Raw genomic sequence first — 25,909 nt, 5'->3', positions numbered from 1 at the left:
CCCTCCCACGGATTCTATCCTTCTCTCTGTACCTTCATCTCCAGTTTCCTTTCCGATCGTTCTATTGCTGCTGTAGTAGACGGTCACTGTTCTTCCCTAAAACTATCAACAGTGGTGTTCCACAGGGTTCTGTCCTATCACCCACTCTCTTTCTATTATTCATCAATGATCTCCTAAATCTGACTCAATGCCCTATCCACTCCTATGCTGATGATACCACCCTGCATTATTCAACAGCGTTCAACAGACGCCCAACCCAACAACAATTAAATGACTCAAGGCGAGATGCTATGGGACGCCTAACTTCTGATCTTTCACTTGTTTCTGATTGGGGCAGAGAAAACCTGGTTTTGTTCAATGCCTCAAAACTCAATTTCTACAACTATCTACTCGACATAACCTTCCAGACAACTATCCTCTCTTCTTCAATAACACTCAACTTCCCTCTCCTCTACATTAAACACACTCGGTCTATCCTTCACTAAAAATCTAAACTGGAAATTTCACATCTCTACTCTTGCTAAATCAGCTTCCAAGAAGTTAGGTGTCCTATGGCGTCTTCGTCCATTTTCTCTCCTCCCAGCTGCTTGCTCTGTACAAGGGCCTTATCCGCCCGTGTATGGAGTATGGCTCTCATGTCTGGGGATCCACACACAGCTTTACTAAACAAGGTGGAATCTAAAGCTTTTCGTCTTATCAACTCTTCTCCTCTAACTGACTGTCTTGATTCTTTAAGTCACCGCCGCAATGTTGCATCTTTATCTGTCTTCTACCGCTGTTTTCATGCTGTCTGCTCTTCTGAACTTGCTAACTGCATGCCTTCCCCTCCTGCGGCCTCGCTGCACAAGACTCTCTACTTCTTCTCATCCCTATTCTGTCCATCTTCCTAATGCAAGAGTTAACCAGTATCTTCACTCCTTCATTCCCTACACTGGTAAACTCTGGAACTCTCTACCTGTGTCTGTATTTCCACCTGCCTATGACTTAAACTCTTTCAAAAGAGGAGTGTCAAGACACCTCTTACGTTAACTGGACCCTCCTTTTAGATTTTTTGTTTTTCTCTTTATACTTTCCTCTTAACAGGGCCTGGCAACCAGCGGATTTTTTTTTTCCAACACTTTGTTTGCCCTTGGCCAGTGCCCTTGTAATGTAAAAAAAAAAAAAAAAAACAATAGGTCGAACCTTGACGCCTCTTCATTTCCTCTAACTCTTGTAGTTTCCCTAGTCCACTGTGTCATTGTGTTAATCATTAGTAAGTTTAGTTGTGTATATCCCCACAATTCTTCTCCTTGTGTGATCCAGTTTTTCCAGCATATCTCTTTGCAGTTGAAGTCCCTCATAAGTGTGATGTTCCTGCTTTCTTGCAATATTTTCTTAAAACAATTAACTGTATCACTCAACATCCCTTTATACTCTTCCTGATTCCATGCATTAGTTTTTGGTGGTACATATGTTACTGCAACTTCTCTTTTTTTCCCTTACCCTTTCCTTTTATCATAATTTTCATTACTTCTGCCATACCTTCTCCTATCTTAACATTTTTCACTGCTTTATTCTTCTTGCTCAGTAACTTCACTCCTCCTTTCTTACTATTCCTAGAGCTTAACCACACATTATAATTTCCATCTCCTATATTCATATTTTCTGCTGACCCACTTAGTTTAGTTTTTGTAATGCCCATGATGTCTGGCTGCTTTATCTTAATGTAATTATTAACTTCATGTAATGTTTTTTTTTTTTTTTTTTTTTTATAGGATAATAAAGGGCCACCAGGGCCCATCTAGGTTATTCTGTATCAGTCGCACAGTGACCTCGTCATCAGTACTTAAAGATACACTTACAAGTACACAATACATTATATACTAATTCTAAATATTTGGCCCATTAACAGGGCTAAGTCCTGCAGCGAATCTGTGATCCCCATACATGGGGATCATGTCTTGTTTAACTATAGTAAATTTCTTATAAAAACTATCATGCAGTGCTATACATAATTATAAATCTAATAAATTTAAGTGCTTATCTAATCTGTTTTAAACATTGTCAAACTAGTGCTATTTACAACCTCTCTGGCAATGCATTCCAGAAGTCTACCACCCTATGACTAAAGAAATATTTTCTTATATCTAACCTGCAGCCTTGCTTTCTAATCTTCCTGCCATGATTTCTAGTCCTATTTCCTCCTCTAAGGTAAAGAAAGATCTCACATCTATGTAGTTTGTATCTGAGAACATTTTAAATAACTCTATCATATCCCTCTTATACATCTCCTCTCAAATGAAAACATGTTTAATTCCTTTAATCTATCTCTATACTCCAGGCGCTTTAATGCTGGTATCATCCTAGTTGCTCTTCTCTGAACTGCTTCTAACATGTTGATATCCTGCCTATAGTGGGGTGACCAGGCCTGTATGCAATACTCTAAATGGGGCCTAACATAGGAATTATATAAGCTACACCACTTCCTTACTTTTATAACTAACATTTCTATTTATAAAACCCAGGATCCTATTTGCCCTATTTCTTGCTTCTAAACATTGCTTTGAAAATTTCATAGTCCTGTCTATCACTACTCCTAAATCCTTTCCTTCCTCTACTGCCTCTAGCCAACATCCCTCCATCTCATAGCTAAAGTTTGTGTTGTCTTTACCTAAATGCATAACCTGACACTTTTAGAATTAAACTCCATCTGCCACCTGTCTGCCCATGCTATCAGCCTGTCCAGGTCTCGTTGTATTCTGTAATTGTCCTTTTCACCCTGTACTGCACATGCTATCTTAGTATCATCTGCAAACTTTGATACTTTGCTACTAATTCCTATATCTAAATCGTTAATGTACACCAAGAAAAGAAGAGGTCCTAGCACTGATCCTTGGGGTACCCCACTAACCACTTCCTTCCACTCAGACATTGCCCCATTTAATACTACTCTCTGTTTCCTATCAGAAAGCCATTCACTAATCCAATCAACTAACCTACCCCTATCCCATGTAGTCTCAATTTGTACACTAGCCTCCTATGCGGTACCTTATCAAACGCCTTGCTAAAATCTAGATATATAACATCTATGCTATTTCCATCATCTAACTCCTTGGTAATATATTCTAAGATATCGAGCAAATTTGTAAGACAGGACCTCCCTGATCTAAAGCCATGTTGGGTATCTCTAATTAATCTATTCTCATTTAAATGCTCCCAAATACTACCCTTAATGATTTTCTCTAGTATCTTACATACTATACTAGTTAAACTGATCGGTCTATAATTATTCGCATCATCCTTCCTACCTTTTTAAATATTGGAGTAACATTAGCTAACTTCCAGTCCTGAGGTATCTCAGCAAACCTAAGTGATCTTTCAAAGATTAACTTAAGTGCTTCAGAAATACTGTCTACACCCTCCCTAAGTACTCTGGCATGTAGCTCATCAGGACCACTAGCTTTCCTATCGTCTAGTTCAAGAATAAATTTCCTAATAATTCCCGGTTTTATATCAATATTTTCTAAAGCTCTTAAACTACTCGTCGCACTGTTTGTAACAGGATTTCCTATTCTTTCCTAGTAAATACTGAAGAAAATTGTTCATTCAATAATTCTACTATGTCTTCATTTTGATCCACTACTACACCATCTTTTCTGAGTGGTCCAATCCTATCCTTATTTCTTTTATCACTGACCTTGTAATAACTATATAATTTTTGGGATCTTTACTCCCAGCTCTAGCTAGTTTTATCTCTGCCTGCCTTTTACTTTTTTTATAACCTTACTCAAATCATCCCTGACCTGTCTGTACCTAATCAAATCTACATCTTCCCACTTTTCTGCAACTCTCTATATGCCCTCTTCTTCTCTCTGATCTGGCTACCTATCTCATGAGTCCACCATAATGGCTTCCTGTTTCTCTGCCTTATATCTTTGTAAGGGATACACTGCATCACTATACCCTTTACTACAACCTTAAAAATATCCCACATCTCCTGTGCAGTTTTATTTCCAAAACTATCTTCCCAGTTTACCTCTCCTAATAACTGACGTAACCTACCATAATTGCCTTTCTGATAGTTTGGGACTCTAGTCTTATTCACTATATTATCCCTACTGGAATTAATGATAAATCTAATTATATGATGGTCACTGTTTGCTAAAGTCTCTCCTACCTCAACTTCCTTTAAACAATGCTCAATATTTGTTAGTACTATGTCTAAAACCTTCCTCCCCTAGTAGGTTTATCTACCATCTGCACTAAATAGTTATCCTGAAAACTTTCCATAAACTTATTTTCACTAGCATCTCCTACCATCCTCTCCCAGTTTACTGACTTAAGATTAAAATCCCTAAGATAATTGTCTGACTAGTACACCCCTATTTATCTCATCTACCATAAGGTTGTCTACATCTGCTGACTGGTTAGGTGGTCTATAAAAGCTCCTACTCTAATAACCTTACTTTTGTTTACTCTAACATCCAGCCATAAGGACTCTACTCTGTTATCTACCTTAATACCATTAACCTGACTGGAAATGAAGGATTTTTACATAAATAACTACTCCTCCACCTATCCTACCAATTCTCTGGTGTAAATACATAATGTATCCATCTACTTCATATTCTTTCCTATTTTCCTAAACTTTTCCTCATTTACCCATGCCTCTGTGACACATACAACATCTAAGTCCTCCTCAACTATATAACTAGATAACTCGTCCTTCTTGTTCCTAAGACTCCTGGCATTTACATAAAAACATTTAAGTCCTGCTACCTTCCTAGATGCTGTCTCCTTATTTGGAATCCTAATCTTATTCTCTCCTATTTGCACCTGGAAATCTTTCCTAATCTTTTCACTATCTCTGTTTATCCTATCTAATTTATGTCTAACATCTTTCTTCTGGAATGCATTTGCTACCTCACCCCTACACTCCATCCCAACTCCCCTCCAGACATCCACTCAGCACATCCACACCCTTCCTACTCAGATGCACACCATCCCTAGCATACAAATCCCTTCGCCCATAGAACCTATCCCATACATCCACAAAGCTGACACCCACATCCTTACACATCCCTTTTACCCGATCATTCACACCAATGGCTCTAGACAACCATTCCTGCTAACATACACACGAGGCAAGATTCCTGACACTACACACCTCCTACCACTCTCCCTTATCTTGCCTAACATTTCCCGAAATCTTGCCACTAACTCCTCCGACCCACCTGCTCTGACATCGTTCCCACCTACGTGCAAAACTACTACACCCTCCCTCTCCATCCCCCCAACTCTCTTCTGCACCTCCTCACTCACTGCCTTCACACCTGCACCAGGCATACACACGTTCGTCCTCCTATCCCTGTCTTTCCCACAGAAAGTGCTATCTAAATACCTAACCTGAGAGTCACCCACCACACACACCTGAGGTGTGCTAGGCACAACCCTCCTCCTCCTCTCCTCTACCCCCTTCTCTCTCCTTTCACTCACCACAACCACTTCATTCACTCCACTCTCACTCTCCCCTCCCCTCCAACAAACCGAACCTATTTTCACACTCAACAGGTTTAGTCCTATCCTCCCTAACTGCCTCCGCTTTCCTTCCCTCGCAACCTGCCATCTCTGCCCATCCTGACTACTATCTTTCCCAGTCTGGCTCGCCTGCTCCCTCTTCCCCACTCTGCTCTTCCCGACAGAGGGCCAAGCCACCCTGTCGCCCTCAGAAGGTCCAACCTTCGGCCTAACACTGATCTCCTGCCTAATTTTTCCACTGCCTCCCCAAGCCTCTTAACCTCCTCCTTCAACTCAAAGATGAGAACTTCGTTCGCACTTTTCCCCTCACTTAGCTTTCTCATTTCCTCTCGCAATTCTCGGTGCTCAAGAGAAAGAACTAAATTCTCGCTCTTGAGCCTACACACCATACACTCAGAAAAGTCAACGACCTTCCTGTCATGCCCACACATCTCACACACAACAAACTCTCCCAATCCCACCTCAACACTCTCTTTCACGCACTCAATCACACTCTGATATACCTCAGTAGCTACCGCCATACTAATTTACAATCTGTTAACTCACAAGAACAAATAACAAACAAATAAAAATACTTGGTGACGGGGGTGGGGAACCGCGGTGGTGGGGGCCTAAGTGAGGTCAACTAATCCTCTTTCAAGGTCAACTTGACGGTTACAAGCCTAGTCTCCTCGCTCTACCAAAATACTTTTAACTCACAAACACTGATTCTAACCACTATTTCACTCTAATCTAACACTTGCAGTACACACTTTCACTTCACTAACACTCAAAAGCACCACACACAGACACCAAACACAAACACCACTCGCTAACTATAAAAACAACAGCCAAAAACGGAGCGCACACACAACACGTCCACTCGCCACCGCAGCTACTTTCTTGTCAGATACTACCATTTCCTCAACCATTCTTCCTTGTCCTTCCAATAGAACTTTTCTTCTCTTCCTCCAATCTGTTCTCATTTTTTTTTCTTTCTCTCTTATAAGATTGTTTATCTTATTTCTCTCCTCCTCATTCATGTCCTGTTTTATCCAATTCTCTTCAATTGTTCCGTCTTGTCCAGCCTCCATGCATGTTGTATCACTGATACTGTAGTTTGTGCTCTGAATTTGACTTTCGGTGGTCTTCCTCCCTCTGTATATTTTCCTAGTCTGTGCACTTCCTCAATTTCACTTACCCAGTCCTCACCCTCATCCTGAACACTTCTTACCACATCTTCTGCCATCTTTTTTTGTTCATTCTCTCTCTTTGTTTTTACACGTTCCCTTTCTTCATTTAACCCATAGATAACTATACTCTTCTTATCCACTATATCCCTTACCATCAATCCCTTCTGTCTGATTACCTTCACTATCTCTTGGGTTAGGTCTACTCTTTTTTTTCTGCTGTGGTTCCATGACTTTAAAACTAATTTTTTTCCTCTCTTTCCTTTTTCCATTTGAGATATTCGCCTTTGATTTCTATCCTTTCATTTTCCTGTTTCTTTACTAACTCTCTACCTTCTTTTATCTTTTCCTTTAGCTCAGTGCACTGGGTTTTCAGCACTTTAGTTTCCTCTTCAAAATTACGTTGCCTCTTTTCTAAGTTTATCATTCTTTCTATTAAATCACTGATTTGCATTTTTACTTGCAATTCTTTGTTCGTCTCTTCACTAAATCCTTGGAAGGGCGATCCTCGCATTTCCTCCTTATCCCTCAAATCATAAACCATGGCTGCGCTTTTTATTTATATTTATCTCTTGAAATGTTCTTTTTACAGTATGGAGACAGGACCCTGCACGAATACACAGCCCTTCTTCCCTACTACACATTTCTAGGCAATTGCGGTGGTGAAAGATTAGATCCACAAGATGATCTGGTTAACATTTTACATCAGATGCCACTCTGTCCCATTAATCGGCATTTGAGACTGTCAATGAGTTATTACAGCATGTCCTCAGAGACTGGGGAACAAGGAAAAGGCAGGTATCTAAGAAAAATGTTAACTACATGACAGAATTCGAACTCAGGACATCTTGTATTGTAGTCACATCCACCTACTGCATGATCCATCAAATTCTAGATTGCTTTAGTTTCCTTGTAATAGCATGCATTTACCTAGTTATACACAGGATCCACGCTACTCATGTGGTCATCTTTCTATCTAAACTATCCAGTTTTTCATTTATTTGATATACAAACATATCTTGCTTATTGTAATTTGTAGTTTGTTCCAGATATCCATACTTCTGGAAGATACTGTACTTTTTTATATCATTCAAACATTTTTCCTTTCTTCAGTTTCTTTTGATGTTTTCTAATCATCAAGCCACTTTCAGTCCCTACAAGAGATAAACTTCTTTTGATCTCTTCATTATTTTGTTATGTCAGACTAATATCTATACTCATTTTACTTAGTGTTGACATTTCAATTTCTTTCAGTTTTCTTCACAATCTTTCCAATAATGACAATCTAGCTTGATTTATTTTGTTGTTCTCTCCACCCAATATCTAAACTTTCTATGGACAAACCACACAATCTCAGCATATTCCAATCCTACCTTATTCATTGTGATTCTGATATCATGTTCTTGTGTATAATGTGAAGAACCACTTTTATTTTCTCAATATCTGATATGTATCTTCGAATATTTCATCAATATACTTTCCTGATTACTATAATGCGTAAGACTCAAGAGAAATTCCTTGGAATATAGGGTGGCTTACCCATCTAAGCAACACTTGGCAGAAGCAACACTTTTCATAAAGGTAGACATTGTGTCATTATGGCAATAATATCCATAGTTTTCAAGCCTATTAGTCTATAGCAATTATAATATTATAATATGAAGTTCATTTAACCCTCTTCAACATCAGGAAAACTTATAAAAAGCCTTAGGAGTGAAGAATGCTGAACATTTCTAATGGGTATGTAACTTCTTTGAACAACAGTGATGAATAGTAATCAATAAAAAATAAAGAAAATTGTATGGAAAACCATTAATAAGGTGCACAGCTATCTATTCATTGGATATTAAATGTATTATACACCAAAGAAATGGAATGAGGGTGACATATACATAAAAAAAATAAATAAATAAGCAGTAACAGACATTGGTCTGGAATGAGCTTAAGCCACAAATTTCCTGTGTCAGCTGGTGGATGTGCAATTCTTACTTTTGTCAAGTAAGTGTGGCTTTACAGGAATTACATTAACATGGTAAATCACAATGGCCTCCTTTCACAACAAAGAGAGGTATCATATCCGATAAGACTTAAACATCAAAGACCAGTTTGTGGCTTTGGATAACAATGAATATGAAATGACTGAAATGAAGACACTAAAGTCTTGGTGCACTGAGGATTAATTCAATCTCAACATAACATCATTTTAAATAGATTTGATAAAAGGGACTTTACTGTCTACCTATCTAACTATTCATTTATCAGGATGATATACTTCTTAAATGATAATAACATTCTATTCCTTTAGTTGCCTTTTGTGATTTGCAAGGAATAGTGTAAATTTTCTCCCTTTCTTACTATAGTGTGAACAAGCTGTCATTACAGTTTAATTAACTAATTTGGCAGTCAAGATAATGGAAATGTTAAATAGACTTAATGTCCACACATTTCATAAATTACAAAAATTTAGACAAAATCTGAAATCCATGGTCTTTCTATTTTCATTTTCTAGCATCTGTGTGTGTGTATTTACCTAGTTGAATTGTACAGGGTTCAAGTGAGGCTCATAGTGTCCTGTCTCCATATCTCAACTTATCTAACTTTTCTTTAAAGCTATGCACATTATGTGCTGCATAAACTTCATCATCTAATGCATTCCATTTTTCCATTGTTCTTTGAGGAAAATTGTTTTTTTCAAATATCCTTAACACGCTGCCTCTTCCTAATCTTCTTTGCATGTCCTCATCCTTTCAGCTTCTTCTGTCACCAGTACCAGCTCTTCCTTATCTATCTTTTCAATGCCATTAACTATTTTATACATAGTTATAAGGTCTCCTCTTTCTCTTCTATCTTGTAATGTTGACAGTCCCATTTCCTTCAGCCTTTCTTCATATGTTAGGTCCTTTAGTTCCAGCACCATCTTTGTAGCTATGCTCTGGATTCATTCTAATCTCAAGTCATTTCTCTCTCTCTCTCTCTCTCTCTCTCTCTCTCTCTCTCTCTCTCTCTCTCTCTCTCTCTCTCTCTCTCTCTCTCTTTCTCTCTCTCTCTCTCTCTCTCTCTCTCTCTAGCAAACTTGTTAAGTTTTTTTATTTATTTTTTTTTTTCCCTTCAGCACAAAAATCAGGATATATTTTCTCTTGTCCACTGTATCCCTCACCAAATCTTTCTTCTCCTTAATTACTTGTATTACTGTGTCCTTTGTCTTTTCTTGTATCCGTTTTATTACTACCTCAGAGAATTTTACTTTTTCCTCTTCTTGTTCCTTTCTCTAAGCATTTCTTAATTCCTCTAACTTGATCTCATCCACTCCACTTTCCCCTTTGCCTACCTTATCCCGAACTTTTCTTGTAGACATTTTAATATCTCTTCATATTTGCCACATGTGTGTGTATTTACCTAGTTGCATTGTACATGGTTCGAGCAGGGCTCATAGTGTCCTGTTTTCATGTCCCCATTTATCACATTATGTATTGCAATACCTTCATTACTCAATGCATTTCACTTTTCCTCCATTCTATGTGGAAAACTATATTTTCAAATATCCTTCACACACTGCCACATCCTAATCTACTTTACATGTCCTCTTGCCCTTCTAGCTTCTTCTGTCACCAGCACCAGGTCTTCCTTGTCAATCTTTTCAATGCCATTTACTATTTTATACATTGTTATTAAGTCTCTTCATTCTCTTCTATCTTCCAAGGTAGGCAGTCCCACTTCTTTCAGCCTTTCCTCATATGTTAAATCCTTTAGTTCCAGCACCACCTTTGTTGCTATCTTCTGGATCCATTTCTAATCTTCTTATATCTTTTTTGAAGCTTGGTGACCACACCACTGTTGCATATTCTATCTTTGAACATATCATACTCGTAATAATTTTTTTCATCATATCTTTGTCCATGTATTGAAATGCCACTCCAATATTAGTCAACATTTTATATGCTAATCCAAATATCTTACTTATGTTTTTTTCAAGGTTCAGATTTTCCTGTATAATCACTCCCAGATCTCTTTCCTCTTTAGTCTTCATAACTTGTTCCTCTCCCATCAGACAGTTCCATACCGGTCTCCTTTTGCTCTTTCCCAGCTCTATTATGTGACATTTCTTGGCATTAAACTCCAATTTCCACTTCTTACTCCACTCATAGATTTTGTTTATATTTTCCTGTAACAGCAGACAGCCCTCCCTAGTTTTGATAACTCTTAGCAGCTTTTCATTCCAGTCTCCTTTTTTTATCTTTTTTTTCTTTTTTTTTCTCCCCTCTTAATTTAAAAGAAAAAAATTGTCTATGATCCAACCTTTTTGGTACTGCTTATCTTCTATGACTACTTCAAAATCTTTTCTTCATATGCTTCATGTACATTTCTCCATTCTTCACTTTGCTCACTTCCATTACTCAAACAACATATGTACATGGTTCTTTCCATCACATTCCACAAAAGTATTAATCAGTCTTTCTCTTATTTACTTTCATATTCTTTTTATTTTTCTTCTTTTTTCTTCTATTAAATTCATTGAGCTTTTTCACAATGGTTCTCTATTTGCTATTTTTCTAAATGTTTTCACCATATCAAATATCTTTACTATTCAAAATGAATTTACCTCCAAATTACATCACATATTTTAATTTCTTATTTCAGATTTCAAGCCTAATGAGTACTCTAATTTTGGGGAGTTGTCCAATATCATGATTGTATTCTTATTCCCTCTTCAGCACCTTGATTTCTTGTATATTGTTTTTTTCTTTAATTTCTTCAACACCAAAATCAAAACTTCAAACTGTCAAAAGCCTCTCTAATAATGCCCTTCTCTTTATTCCTCCTTGATCATATTCAGAAGAATTTGTATTCATCTTTACCATCAATAAAAGTTTTTATATCCATCCCTATTCTTATATGCTAGTAACTGCATAATCTAGACATTACACCTCTCATCCAAAATGCTAGTACTGATTTCTACTTGGGACTTTCACACAACTAAAACCAAAATGTAAATGTCATTGAAGGAATACAATCAGCGAATGCCAATATTATGTGGCTGTGGTACACACAGCTCAGGGACATTTTTACTCAAGACCTAACTCAAGACCTCTCTGCAAGCATTAAAAGTAGGCAGGTAAAAATTTACGTATTGGCATTTCAAGTACATCATCCCCCTCACTTACACCCATAACAAAAATTACCAATATTAAGCAGGTAATCAGTGTCAGTGTTCATTGCTTCTTTGGTGATGTGTGATCAACTCTGTTCTGAGATTGAAATACATGATGTTTTGTTCATGCTCAGGTGTTCATAGTGATGAGTGTAAGGCAGACAAGTTATGGTGACATAATTCAATCATAGATCTTCATATGCTGTGCTAGAATGGTGTCAATACATTAAGATATCTAAATTTTATAAATGTATGTGTGTGTGTTTATGTGTGTGTGTGTGTATTTACCTATTTGTGTATTACAGGGCCCGAGCTAAGCTCTCTGTGACCTGTCTCCTTGTCCATTCCTGTCATATCTCTCTTTCATCTGATTGACACACACACTGCATCAACGACATCACTGCTCAGTTTATTCCACTTATCAATGCTACGATGCGGGAAACTGTATTTTCTCACGTCATTTAGACAGATGTCCTTTATTAGCTTTTTTCCATGTCCTCGGAGATGATTACTTGTGGTCACCTTTATCAACTCTCTGTCCAGTATGTCAATCTTGTTCACCAATTTATACATAGTTATCATGTCTCCTCTTGTTCTTCTCTCTTCTAATGTGGTCAGCCCCAGCTTCCTCAGTCTTTCCTCATAGTCTAACTCCCTGAGTCCTGGTACCATCCTTGTTGCCAGCCTCTGTACCCTTTCCACCTTCTTCACATTTTTCTTCATATGCGGTGACCAGACACATGCTGCATATTCTAACTGGGGTCTTATTAAGGTACATAATATCTTCTTCATCATTCCTTCATCTAGGTAGTGGAATGCAAGGCCAATATTTTGAAGCATGTTGTATGTTTTCCAAAAAATCTTGTTAATGTGTTTCTCCGGTGACAAAGTGTTTTGCAGTTACTCCTAAGTCTTTCTCCTCATTGGTCTCTTTAATTTTCTCATCACCCAGCCTGTAATCCCTGTTTGGTCTGTATCTACTTCTTCCCATTTTCATAACATGGGTCTTGTCTATATTAAATTCCATCTGCCACTCTTTACTCCACTCATATATTTTATCAAGATCTTCCTGTAACTTGTTACAATCTTCCACATTCTTTACTCTCCTCATAATTTTAGTATCGTCCACAAACATGTTCATGTAACTGTCAATTCCTACTGGCATATCATTAACATAAATCAAAAACATGATGGGACCCAGCACTGACCCTTGTGGAACTCCACTGGTTACCTTCTTCCACTCGGACTTCCTTCCTCTCACCACTGTTCTCATTTCTCTTCCCATTAAGTAATTTTCCATCCATTTTGCTAGTTTATCATTTACTCCTCCAATCATCTTTAGTTTCCACATCAGTCTATTGTGTGGTACTTTATCAAAGGCCTTTCTCAAGTCCAGGTAGATAGCATCCACCCATCCCTCTCTATGTTGTAGTATGTCAGTCACTCTTGAATAAAAACATAATAAATTGGATACACACGATCTTCCTTTTCTGAAACCAAACTGCCTTTCACTCAGAATGTTTTCACTTTCTAGATACTCACTCCACTTAGCTTTAATTACTTCTTCACATACCTTGCACAATAAACTAGTCAACGATACTGGTCTATAATTTAGCGGTTCCATTCTACTACCATTCTTATATATAGGCACAATGTCAGCTCTTTTCCACTCTTTCGGGACTAATTCTGTTCGTATGGAGGTATCCACAATATCAAATATGTGGTTCAACAATTGATCCTTACATTCTTTTAGCAACCTCCCAGATATGCCATCAGGCCCCATTGATTTATTAATATCCAGATTGCATATAATTTTCCTTACGTCTTCCTTAGTAACCATGATGTCCTGCATTTGCTTTATTTCTGTAGGCCTTCCTCCCATAAAATGCTCCTCCTTTGTAAACACTTTGCAAAAGTTGTCGTTCAAAATTTCAGCTATCTCTCCAGCTGTGTGTGTGTGTGTGTGTGTGTGTGTGTGTGTGTGTGTGTGTGTGTGTGTGTGTGTGTGTGTGTGTGTGTGTGTGTGTGTGTGTGTGTGTGTGTATTTACCTAGTTGTATTTACCTAGTTGTAGTTTTACAGGGCCTGGGCTTTATGCTCGTGTGGTCCTGTCTCCATATCTACACTTATCCAATTTTTCCCTAAAACTATGTACACTCTTTGCTGACACCACTTCCTCACTCAAACTGTTCCAAGTCTCAACACATCTTTGCGGGAAACTAAATTTTTAACATCTCTCAGACATCGTCCCTTCCTTAGTTTCTTACTATGCGATCTTGTGCTTCTAAAGTCATATTCTTCTCTCAGGATCAGTTTCTCATTATCCACTTCATCCATTCCGTTAATCAATTTATAAACTTGTATCAGATCCCCTCTCTCTCTTCTCTGCTCCAAGGTTGGTAGATCCATTGCCTTTAGTCTCTCCTCATATGCCATCCCTTTAAATTCTGGAACCATTCTTGTAGCCATTTTTTGTAGTCTCTAATTTTCTTATGTGTTTCTTTTTATGGGAGTCCACACAACTCCTGCATATTCCAATCTAGGTCTTATTTTAGTACTTATCAATTTCTTCATCATTTCCTTGTCCATATAGTGAAATGCTACTCCAATATTCCTTAGCAAATTATACGTCTCTCTGAAAATTCTATCAATATGGCTTACCGGTTGATTATTTTCTTCCATTGTCACTCCCAAGTCCTTTTCCTTTTTTACTTTTTCTAGTTCTACTCCATCTCCCATCTTATAGATTCCCACTGGTCGTCTTTCACTTTTCCCATTTCCATGACATGGCTTTTGTCCACATTGAATTCCATCTCCCATTTTTGCTCCATTTCCAGATCTTGTTTAAGTCTTCCTGTAGTATTTCACAATCCTCTTTTGTTTAATGACTCTGCACAGTTTCGCATCGTCCATAAACAGATTTATGTAGCTGTTCACTCCTCTGGCATGTCATTTATATATACGAGAAAAGTATTGGTGCCAATACTGACCCCTGTGGCACTCCGCTGTCTACTGTTCTCCACTTGGACTTCATATCTTTAACTATCGTCCTTATTTCTCTCCCCCTTAAGTAATTCTTCATCCATCTCAATGTGCTTCCTTTTAAGCCACCCTTCTCCTCTAACTTCCATAGTAATCTTTCATGTGGCACTTTATCAAAAGCCTTTTTTAGATCTAAATAAATACAGTCAACCCATCCTCTCTCTCTTGTACTTTATCAACTATTCTAGAGTAGAAACTCAATAAATTTGTCACACATGACCGACCTTTTCTAAAACCAAATTGGCTATTTGATAATATTTTGTTGTCTTCAAGAAACTCAATCCATTGCTTCTTTATTACTTTTCACACATCTTGCATATTACACTAGTTAGTGATACCGGTCTGTAATTTAAAGGTTCTTCCTTCCTTCCGCTCTTATATATGGGAACCACCTCAGCTCTTTTCCACTCCACTGGCACTGTTCCATTTTCTATTGAGCATTTTATGATGTATATTGGACTTGCTAGTTCTTCCCTACATTCTTTCAGTATTCTGCCTGAGACTTCATCCGGTCCCATTGCCTTTTCCTCATCCAATTCCGTCATCAACTTTTTTATTTCAAGCTTGGTTACTTTAATCTCTTTCATACAGACAGTTTCTCTATTACCCTGTGGTCTTTCAAATTTGGATTCCTTAGTAAATTTACTATTTAACAGTTCTGCCATACTTTTTGGGTCTTCCACCATTCCGTTTTCTCCTTTTAACCTTTCTATTGTTTCTTTTTGTCTTATTTTTCCATTTATGAATCTGTAGAACAATTTTGGTTGTGTGTGTGTGTGTGTGTGTGTGTGTGTGTGTGTGTGTGTGTGTGTGTGTGTGTGTGTGTGTGTGTGTGTGTGTGTGTGTGTGTGTGTGTGTGTGCACACTCAATGTCAAGGAATGGCATGGATGGGGTTACAAAAGCTCCTGATGCATGCCACCCTACATACCACCGCTTGTGACCACGGCCATGTACCAGACGTGACCACATGCGGCCCAACGGGAACCATGGCCTGCCACACCCAGACCCACCAGGAACACCGAAAAAACCAAGAGATAGTCATATTAACACCCCAAAATTGAAAAAAAATTCAAATGACAGAGACCTTGTCCTTAAATATGTGGGACTTTGTCTTAAAGTAAGTACTATTTCCCTTCTATCAGAAAGGACTTAGGATATATGCCTTTTGGTAACATTATTATTCTCTTGAAATGCTATTTAATTAACGTATTTGTACTGCAGCATACAAGTGAAATTAATTTATGAAAGAGTTATATTTCCTAAGAAATTCTCTTGTATCAAGAACATTTATGGATTTAGATTTTCTCCAATCTGTTTTTCAACATTTTCTTTAAAGAATTAACAAAATTTTATACTTGTGAGCAAGAGTAAATTATACAAATCATAATCTTAACATTTGCAAACTGAACAATTAACTCAATGTTCATAAATCTGAATTCACCTGTACACATTAGGTAAGTCTGTATAAAATAAATAAATAAATATACTATATATATATATATATATATATATATATATATATATATATATATATATATATATATATATATATATATATATATAAAGGGTGGATTCTGAAATCAGAATAGTTTGAGTTAATGATTATCTGAAGAATAAGAAATATGAAAATTAGGAGCGTTATAAGAATTAGACTACAAAAAGACATAGCATGACAAACTTTTTTTTAATTATAAAGAATAAATTGATCTCTGCACTTGTACCACACAATGCTGATCATTATTTGTACAGAGGGATTAAAAGCATCAGCTGACCTTCCAAAAGAGGCATTTGTGAAAAGTATCTTCACGCTACCTACTCACTTCATGTCTTTGATTACTCATGTCACTTTCGGTTAAGTGAAAATAAAAACCTACAATTATGGCCCAAAAGGTTAACTGTACAGAAAACTGCCTTTGACCAACTTGAGCAATTGTATATAAATATACCTAAGTGTGCAAGCATGTGCACAAATGCAGGCACACATGCATGCACACACACACACACACACACACACACACACACACACACACACACACACACACACACACACACACACACACTTTCTGAGTCTTAAATATTTACATATGATGAATAAGTGGGTTATCACAAAATTTTCAGCCATAATTTGGATAGTGCCATTAAAAGAATAGCTGTTATGTTACACATATACAATCAAATACAAATGCTTGTACTATAGAGTACAGTTGTTAATATTAAGTGTACCTATAACTTCATCATTACTGTACATATGTACTTGTGGCTAATTTATTAACAAGTGTCAGAGTTACAAAAAATGTTTAAACTATACAGGGGTTTTCATCACTATATGACCTATGAATACCTCAGACTAGTTCTGCTACTACTGCATACTACTCAATAGTGAGTAACAATTTATTCATCCATTCACTGCAATCATACTTTACTTCAGATAACTGTGTTACTAAATATGTTTTTACAAGATTACATAATATTTCTTTAATAAATGGCCATGTTTTAATAAGTATTGGTGCACAAGGACAAAGATGTGAGTAAAGCACATAGTACTTTCATTGAGGGTTTTGTTGCAGGTGTGTGGTTGTGGCCACAAGTATGCCTCATATTCACACTAACATACAGAACTCAGATATTTATATAACTTGACAGAAGTTATCCATCAGTTGAACCAACTTACTGAGAATTTACTGTATTCGTATCTTTTAAGGTCTTAGGCAGTTTTCTTTCCCAAGAAAAGAATTAATGGTAGGCAAATACCCAGCTGTGAAAACCACGAACTTTTCCCTCAACAGCTTTTTCACCCGTGCCAGAAAACTTACTCAGGATAAATGACAGGGAGATCATGCCATCCTCACCAGAACTGTCCTTAGTAAATACACAGCCTTTTTAGCACAGAGATATTCAGGGATTAAAAACACTTAATGTCTCCTTATAAGTTGCCATGCTAGTTTTCTGTTATGACTCAAGCACATCCTTGTTACAATAAGTATACATACCACAGTTTTTCTGAAACATGTTTGATACTCTTCACCATTAAACCACAAAATTCCTTGAGAACCCTTCAATGTTATCAATGCCAGATAAGATATGCATTTCCACAAGAAAATCCTGACCAAGAATCCAAATACAAAAGTTATGTCATTTGAACACAAGATAAGCCTTTGACTGAAGACAAATGTCATAAAACAAGACAGATAATAATAAAAAAAGAACCAATTTATCATATGAGGTAAATTACAATATAAGATAAATAAGTGTAGTTTCTATCAACCAATTCAATAGTACTTTCATACTTTAAGCATTACTGAAGCCAGGGCTCAAAAGTACATATTACCTTCAGCAGAGAAAAAGGTGCAGTGTGTGTGTGTGTGTGTGTGTGTGTGTGTGTGTGTGTGTGTGTGTGTGTGTGTGTGTGTGTGTGTGTGTGTGTGTGTGTGTGTGTGTGTGTGTGTGTGTGTGTGTGTGTGTGTGTGTGTGTGTGTGTGTGTGTGTGTGTGTGTGTGTGTGTGTGTGTGTGTGTGTGTGTGTGTGTGTGTGTGTGTGTGTGTGTGTGTGTGTGTGTGTGTGTGTGTGTGTGTGTGTGTGTGTGTGTGTGTGTGTGTGTGTGTGTGTGTGTGTGTGTGTGTGTGTGTGTGTGTGTGTGTGTGTGTGTGTGTGTGTGTGTGTGTGTGTGTGTGTGTGTGTGTGTGTGTGTGTGTGTGTGTGTGTGTGTGTGTGTGTGTGTGTGTGTGTGTATGTATATATGTGTATATATATATATATATATATATATATATATATATATATATATATGTGTATATATATATATGTGTATATATATATATATATATGTGTATGTGTATATGTGTGTGTGTGTGTGTGTGTGTGTGTGTGTGTGTGTGTGTGTGTGTGTGTGTGTGTGTGTGTGTGTGTGTGTGTGTGTGTGTGTGTGTGTGTGTGTGTGTGTGTGTGTGTGTGTGTGTGTGTGTGTGTGTGTGTGTGTGTGTGTGTGTGTGTGTGTGTGTGTGTGTGTGTGTGTGTGTGTGTGTGTGTGTGTGTGTGTGTGTGTGTGTGTGTGTGTGTGTGTGTGTGTGTGTGTGTGTGTGTGTGTGTGTGTGTGTGTGTGTGTGTGTGTGTGTGTGTGTGTGTGTGTGTGTGTGTGTGTGTGTGTGTGTGTGTGTGTGTGTGTGTGTGTGTGTGTGTGTGTGTGTGTGTGCCATTCACCTACGGTTGTCTGTTGATCACTCAACCAGTCTTTCTCCTACGGAAAGAGCTCAGAACTTGTAATGACCAATCTTCGAGTAGGACTGAGACCACTCATACACCACACATAAAGGACAGCATGTTCAAAACCTGTACCTTCTTACTACTAGGTGAACAGGGTCTACACATTAAGAAACTTGCCCATTTGCGTACACGCATGTGTGTGTGTACTGTACGTGCGTGTGTGTATTATAAAGAGTATAAAAAAATTGCTTAAGCAGTTATTATTCTTGAAGAAAAGCAACATACTGCAGCATTGGTGCTGGCCTCTGGAGATACCTAGAGCCATGTTAAGCTGTCTCATAAATTGTGATTGCAAGGTGAGTCCTCAACAATAAGATTTTTGGGGTGTTGATATCATTCCAAAACACAAAGTGTAAGGACGGGATAAGGTGAATGTTTCCCATTTTGCCAAGCATTTCAGTAGTCACCAAAAGCATGCATAAGGTTGGTTATTTCATGCATTACTACTGTACTGTTGCTGTCATCTTGTTTGGTTTTGTCTATGCTATAGGGTGAGGCTGTTCTAGTGACAAGTACATTGTTAGACATACAGAAGAACACAACAGTTAGTATATCAAACTAGTAATATTGGAGAATTCATACCTCATTCGCAACTCTTCATCAATATACTGCAATAGGCTCCTGTAGAGAGCAAGGTACACAAGAAATGAGTTAGATAGCAAGAGCAATATGATGTTGGGCTGGTGGTGGTCCCCTGAGGTCCAAGATAAGTGTGGGCCAGTGAGTTGTGTTTATCCATGACCAAGCATTTAGTTTATAAAATTTCATATTTATTTTTAAAACAAAATGCTCACACTAAGTTAAAAGGGAATTTGGAATTGCAATGCATTTAATGGAAGTGCCACTTGATTATTAACACATACACAACATTAAGAGAATTGAATGGGAAAATTCCAATACTTGCAAAATCAACCAATAATAATCAAATAAATACAAAAAAATAAAATAATGCAAGAAGTAATAAAATTTGAAAGGTGAGCAGTACACTGAAAGACACAACCCACCCTGTGAGAGTACAACCACCAATGGTCAGCCAAGCTACACCTACCATGGCAACATCACTGACCAGGAGAGGTCATCTGTCACATTCTGTGCCACAATCTGATATATTAGTACCCTTTGTTCAGCTCTCTATAAGTGTGTTAAAATAATTCAACCAGAGGTCAATCATGTACATTCAAACCAAAAGCTTGACTTTTACACTGCACTACCTGTATCACATTATTATCAAAGTTCAAGGATCAGTAATGTTAAGTTTGTTTTTAAGATGAAGCTTGCAATTCATATGAGAGCAGTGAGCTGAAAATGTATTACAGCCTTACTCATATGTAAGATTAAATACACAAAAAAGTAACAATAATAATAATAATAATAATAATAATAATAATAATAATAATAATAATAATAATAATAATAATAATAGATAATTAATAATTATAATAACAATGCCATGCTGGAAAGGGGGACAAAAGAAAATGCTTTCATTTCATACAAGCTATGTACAAGAGCAAAATAAAATTAATTATTGAAAACTGTAGATGACTCAAGGTAAAGCTTGAAAATAAAATATCAAACTAATTGGGCATGACAAATATTTCTGACCACAAAGATGATCTAATAGTGCAATACAAATTTCATCACATCAAACAAGTAAAGCTGCTTTTTTACATCTAATAGAATTCTCAAGTTCCTAATCTCGGACATGAAAATAATGTGGTCAAAAACATATTATTCGTGCCAATTTTTCTCTTTTTTAAGGAAGTTCTGCGTAATACAGTTTCAAGACAAAATTGACAAAGATAATTTTCATACAACTCTGAAGATAAATCAAGAGCCATTCATTACAAATAAGTTAAGACAAATCAATGATATAACTGAAATAAAGAACTTTCCCCTGAAATGGAACAATTCAAGAACTGTGACCAAAGAACTACCTTGGAGACATTCTCAGAACATCAGAGCCTGAGAGAGGGCGCTTCTCCCTTCTGAGGGATTCTGGCACTCCCTCAGGGGCAGGAGGGGCATCCTGGGCATCTCGGAATGAGTGAGTGGCAGGTTCAGTGGCATTCAAGGAACCCAATTCACTCTTCGACCGATGGCGATGTCGCTTGTTGTGTCGTGAGCGGGAACGGGTGCGAGTGGGGCATTCTGTCTCTGGGTCTGATTGGTCATATGTGGTCAGGGAATGGTAAGGTATTGTGGTGTCATCTGGGAGGTCAGGCACCAGACAACTGGACCGCTGACAGTTTGCTATAGTGCAAGTTGGGTCATGATAAGGAACTTCATCATCCTTGAGAATGAATGAAGTGGTCATATAGCAATTGTCAGCATCAGAAAAAGAATAAGTATTGCTGGAGTCAAGATATGAGTACTCATTCTCTTGTTCTCTGTGGCTATATTGACTGCTCATGAAATATTCATGAGAGTAACTGGGAAGGGGATCTCCATGCCTGACTTCCACGCACCTTTCAAACTGCGAGGGAATTGAATTCTGTGAAGAGGTAACTGGGAATTGGTCATAGGTCAAGTCTGAGTGGTAAGGTAGATAAATTGGGGGCAAGTTTGCATAGTCTCGTTCTGTGCTGTCTGTGCCCAGTCTCAGAAAGCCTCCACTGTCATGGGATCCATTTGAGGCAGCCTCCCTGTGTTCCCCACGGGCCCTCCGAGCTCCTGGCAGGGACTGGGTCCAGCTCATACTACAGACAGCAATGAAGTTCCCTTGAGAACTAATTCACATCAACTTAAAAACATGAGGATAACCACAGTGCTAAGTCGACACATGAGTGATTATATGCTCATCAATGAGGGGATAAAATCTTTTCCAAAATGTTTATCATATATATCTTGCACCACAAAAATATATACTTTGTTTTGACATTATATTTGTATATAAAATCCAACAGACTTTCACTTAAAAGGGAATGCAGCACATTCCTTCAAGCTGTAATATTCACTTCAGGCTATAATATTCATAAGTGCATGGTAGTATGCCCCACATTCCATTCAAACATCCAGAATTAGTATGATTTAAGTCCAATGTAATGAAGTTTCTAGTGGCAGGGTTTCAAATAGAATTTTTCATTACGTATAAGTAGTATATGCTCAGATTCCTTGGCTTAATGCGATGATAATATAAAAACCTGTAACTTTATTAATTACAAAAGGATAAAATTTAAGTATATTTTTTTTCTAAGAGCTCAATCCTATACATGTGTCCATCTCTACAAACATTTCAGAAATTAATATGAATAACTTCATAGCTAAAGCTATAAAATGTAGAGAAATGTAGTAACGTTCAGGGCACATAAATTAGCAGAAAAGAAAATCTAAATAAATCAATAAAATAGTGGAAAAAATTTAGTACATTATGGTTAACGTGATCAAGTACAAAATATTTTCTTTTACATTGTAAGAAAGTTTAATAGAGATGTTGAAGACTTAGATGTGTACTCATATTTGATGCTCAACTAAAGTGTCATATGGTGAAATGTGAAATATGCATTTCATACAGCTGATAAAGTTCTTGATTAAGGACTCCATTCAAGATGTTTTCAGTAAAAACATATATCATGCACCCCTAAAAATGTGTCCAGCCACACCACTCTGACACAGCCTTCCTAATATCCAGACAATGTTAAGCTTTGTTACCTACTGATCATATCTATATCTTATTTCTTACTCTCATAGGATGCACTTGTTCATCTCAGAAAGTTCTTTCTTATTGAAACTGTCTCCAATCTGTCATTCATCATTTCACATACTCCCTCATTTTCACATACTACATCTCTGATTCTATCTCATCTGCACTCTACTGCTTAAAAAAAAGTGTGAATATTTTTCCCTGCATATCCAGTGCATACAATGCATCATTCTTCCTATATTTGATTCCTTCCTATCTGCTTTCCACCTTCACTTTCATAAGCCTTACAAAAATCTCTATCACTAAAAAAAAAAAGCCATACTGACGTTTTCACACTCACTTGGTCAGAATTTTCCAATCCCAACTATCAAATTCCATCTCTCCTTACAAACAGATGCGGGCTAAAGTTGACCTGTTCAACTATTACAGCATAACATTTTTCATGAATGGGACTAGAGAAAATGGAATCTCAGAAGAAGAGTCAAAAGGCACTTGCACAAGTGCTCATTCCACATCTTTCATACACATTCCATATACACACTCTCACTGTTCTCATCAATCTATCTTGGAACTGCATATGCCCCTCTCAGATAATTTCCATGGCATACACTCTTCATTGCTGTGCCTTAATCCATATCAGACCTTCTACAATATAAATCTTAAAATATCCCAAAGGACTTCCTCATCCCACCAGCATGTTTCAATCAGCATCACCACAATGGAGTAAATGACAGATGAAAATGACAGATGTGTTATGTAATGTTTCCTACATACATACCAGAAAAGAAATTTAGTAATGCTCACTACAGACTTCTTTCATCATTACTTTTTCTTTATAAAATAGTAACTAACTTAATACCAACAGCACAGATAATTATAAATCTGTATTAAGTCAAGGAGTTACTGAGATATTCACTTATCAAAATTCATTAGTTTTCTGGATGATTAGTGTCAAAATTACAATAGCTGTTGTTAAACATATATCAAGGTTACTTCAAGCTTTTTTGTTATGTAATAGTATACATTAATATCATTCATAATATTGTAAACCCTCAATTTTATGAACCCAGATTTTGAGAACAAGAAAATATCTGAAAAATGCATGGAATTTAAGCTGAATATGACCCAGCAATATGCAGCTTAGACCCAATCATCCTGATATCAATATGACCAACAAAACTTTGCCAAATTATGCATTATGCAACTTGTAATATGGAGTTTACTGGTGAAATTGGTGCAAAAGCACAAGAAACAGGCAAAGAGTACTAGGATCATATCACTGATAATACTGTAATTATTTTGCGAATTATTTCATTACAATGATGCATTTATTGTTTCATCCAAGGAATGCAGAGCTGATGACCCTGCTTGGTTATGATCCTACTGCATTACACAATCAGTCACATCAGTAGGAAAATTCCCAGTCTTGATAAAGACAGGTCAAATATGTAATTGGCAAAAGAGAGCAAACTCATATCACTTACAAAATAGACCTCAAGAAAATTATTTCCTCCTATCAGGAAACGAAAATTGCTGGCAATTCTATGGTACTTCACAGATCTATCCATTCATTATAGATGGACAATAGGACAACATAAAGATCAACAGACAGTAGATGCAGAACATAACTTAAGATGGTCAAAACTTTAGGCCAGTAGACTTCAAACAGCCACTTGGGGGCAGGAAGACAATGGCAGCTGATGGCTGATATTTTCAAGTTGTCTCCAGTGTAATTCCTGATTGATCTTTTGCATTTCAGTTTCAGCATCCAACAAATAATGACAATGTATTACAAAACAATAATGTTAGGGAATAAGCCAGCAATATCTCATTATAAAAATGAGACACTAGTAATAACCACAGCTCAGTTAAAGTATTTTATTGCTGATAACAGCTTTCAGATGTCTTCAGAATACTGTACATCTTTTTAAAGAAGTTATGGCTATGCCTGACTTTAGATCTCTTGAAAATTCAAATTCCTGCAGTTTTCAGAAAATTCTTTTCCACTTTAGTCCAAGAAATTTGGGTTAAACAGTTGCTGCTTTCTCATGAATTTTCTTAGAATTATCCTTTTATTTGATTTTATTATTTTTTTATTTATTTTCTTTCTTTAAGTTGGCTTTTTATTCCATCCCACTAACTCAGCATAATCTATTAATAACAACCAATGGATGCCCTTGTACTGCTAACTGTAAAATTCAAATCATATCAAATTCTTTGATGAATTTAAAATTTCCAATACAACTTTCCTTGTCCCATTCACTAAAATTAAAAACAAAAACAATAATGATTTATCATCATGTCTGTCTCCCTCATTCAATCAAAACTACAAGAAACTTATGGTTCTTCAAAACAAGTTGATCCAAATGCATGAAAAAATCTTCAGAACTTTTTGTTGCTTACAAATAAAGGAGTAGTATATGAAACCAATATGACCAATATGAAATTTTATCCCCTATATTCAAATAGAACCGAATTACCAATCTAAAAAGTTATTTTGTGATGTCACTCAAAAGAAAAAATCCAATACATTTATTGTATTCATTCATTCATTAATTACAAGAAGCCTTCATTCATGAACACTAATGCTTACGCACGCACGCACACAATACTTCGCACGTTCATCTTTTCAAGATAATCTTGTTTGAAAAAAATAATCCTTGGTTTAGATGATCCTTTTGAAATCTATAACTATTTACCTTTTACCCATATGAAGTGAATTTCTAATTCATATTAATATTTTCTATATTTGTATCAGTACCATTCTTAATATGCTTATAACTCTTATTAGCTGAGATGCCACAAGAGCCACATGAAACACAACAATAATGCTTTGCACTTGTTATGCCCATGAGAAAACTGACAACAAAACAGTAGTAAAAGACATAAGGAGCAAAGTACATATAATTAAAATTAATTGCAAAAGCTGGAAAAATAAGTAATACTTTAGTTAAAAACTTGTATGAAATGAAAGCATTTGGGGATATAAAAAATATGTAGAAGAATAACTTATTAAAATAAGCTTCTATACTATTATTTCAGCTACCAAACCAAAAGAAAAGCACTGTGGAGGACTACCAAGTTAGAGTGTTTTAAGTACAGGATTCATAAAAGTTTAGAGGACTGTTTACA

General features: G+C 36.7%; 1 protein-coding gene across 1 annotated transcript in view; it reads right to left on the bottom strand.

The window, feature by feature from the left end:
• Nucleotides 1-25,909, bottom strand: part of LOC123505172 (mitogen-activated protein kinase kinase kinase kinase 3-like) — a 190,945-nt gene that overhangs the window by 83,598 nt on the left and 81,438 nt on the right. The window contains exons 10-11 of the mRNA XM_045256333.1: nt 21,072-21,833; nt 19,720-19,758 (exon numbers count right to left, since the gene is read on the bottom strand). Coding sequence (XP_045112268.1) covers nt 19,720-19,758; nt 21,072-21,833 — 801 coding nt within the window. The remainder of the gene's footprint in view (nt 1-19,719; nt 19,759-21,071; nt 21,834-25,909) is intronic.

Source organism: Portunus trituberculatus, chromosome 17 (assembly GCF_017591435.1).
Source record: "Portunus trituberculatus isolate SZX2019 chromosome 17, ASM1759143v1, whole genome shotgun sequence".
Taxonomy (NCBI): domain Eukaryota; kingdom Metazoa; phylum Arthropoda; class Malacostraca; order Decapoda; family Portunidae; genus Portunus; species Portunus trituberculatus.
This window is presented reverse-complemented; position numbering and strand designations above follow the sequence as displayed.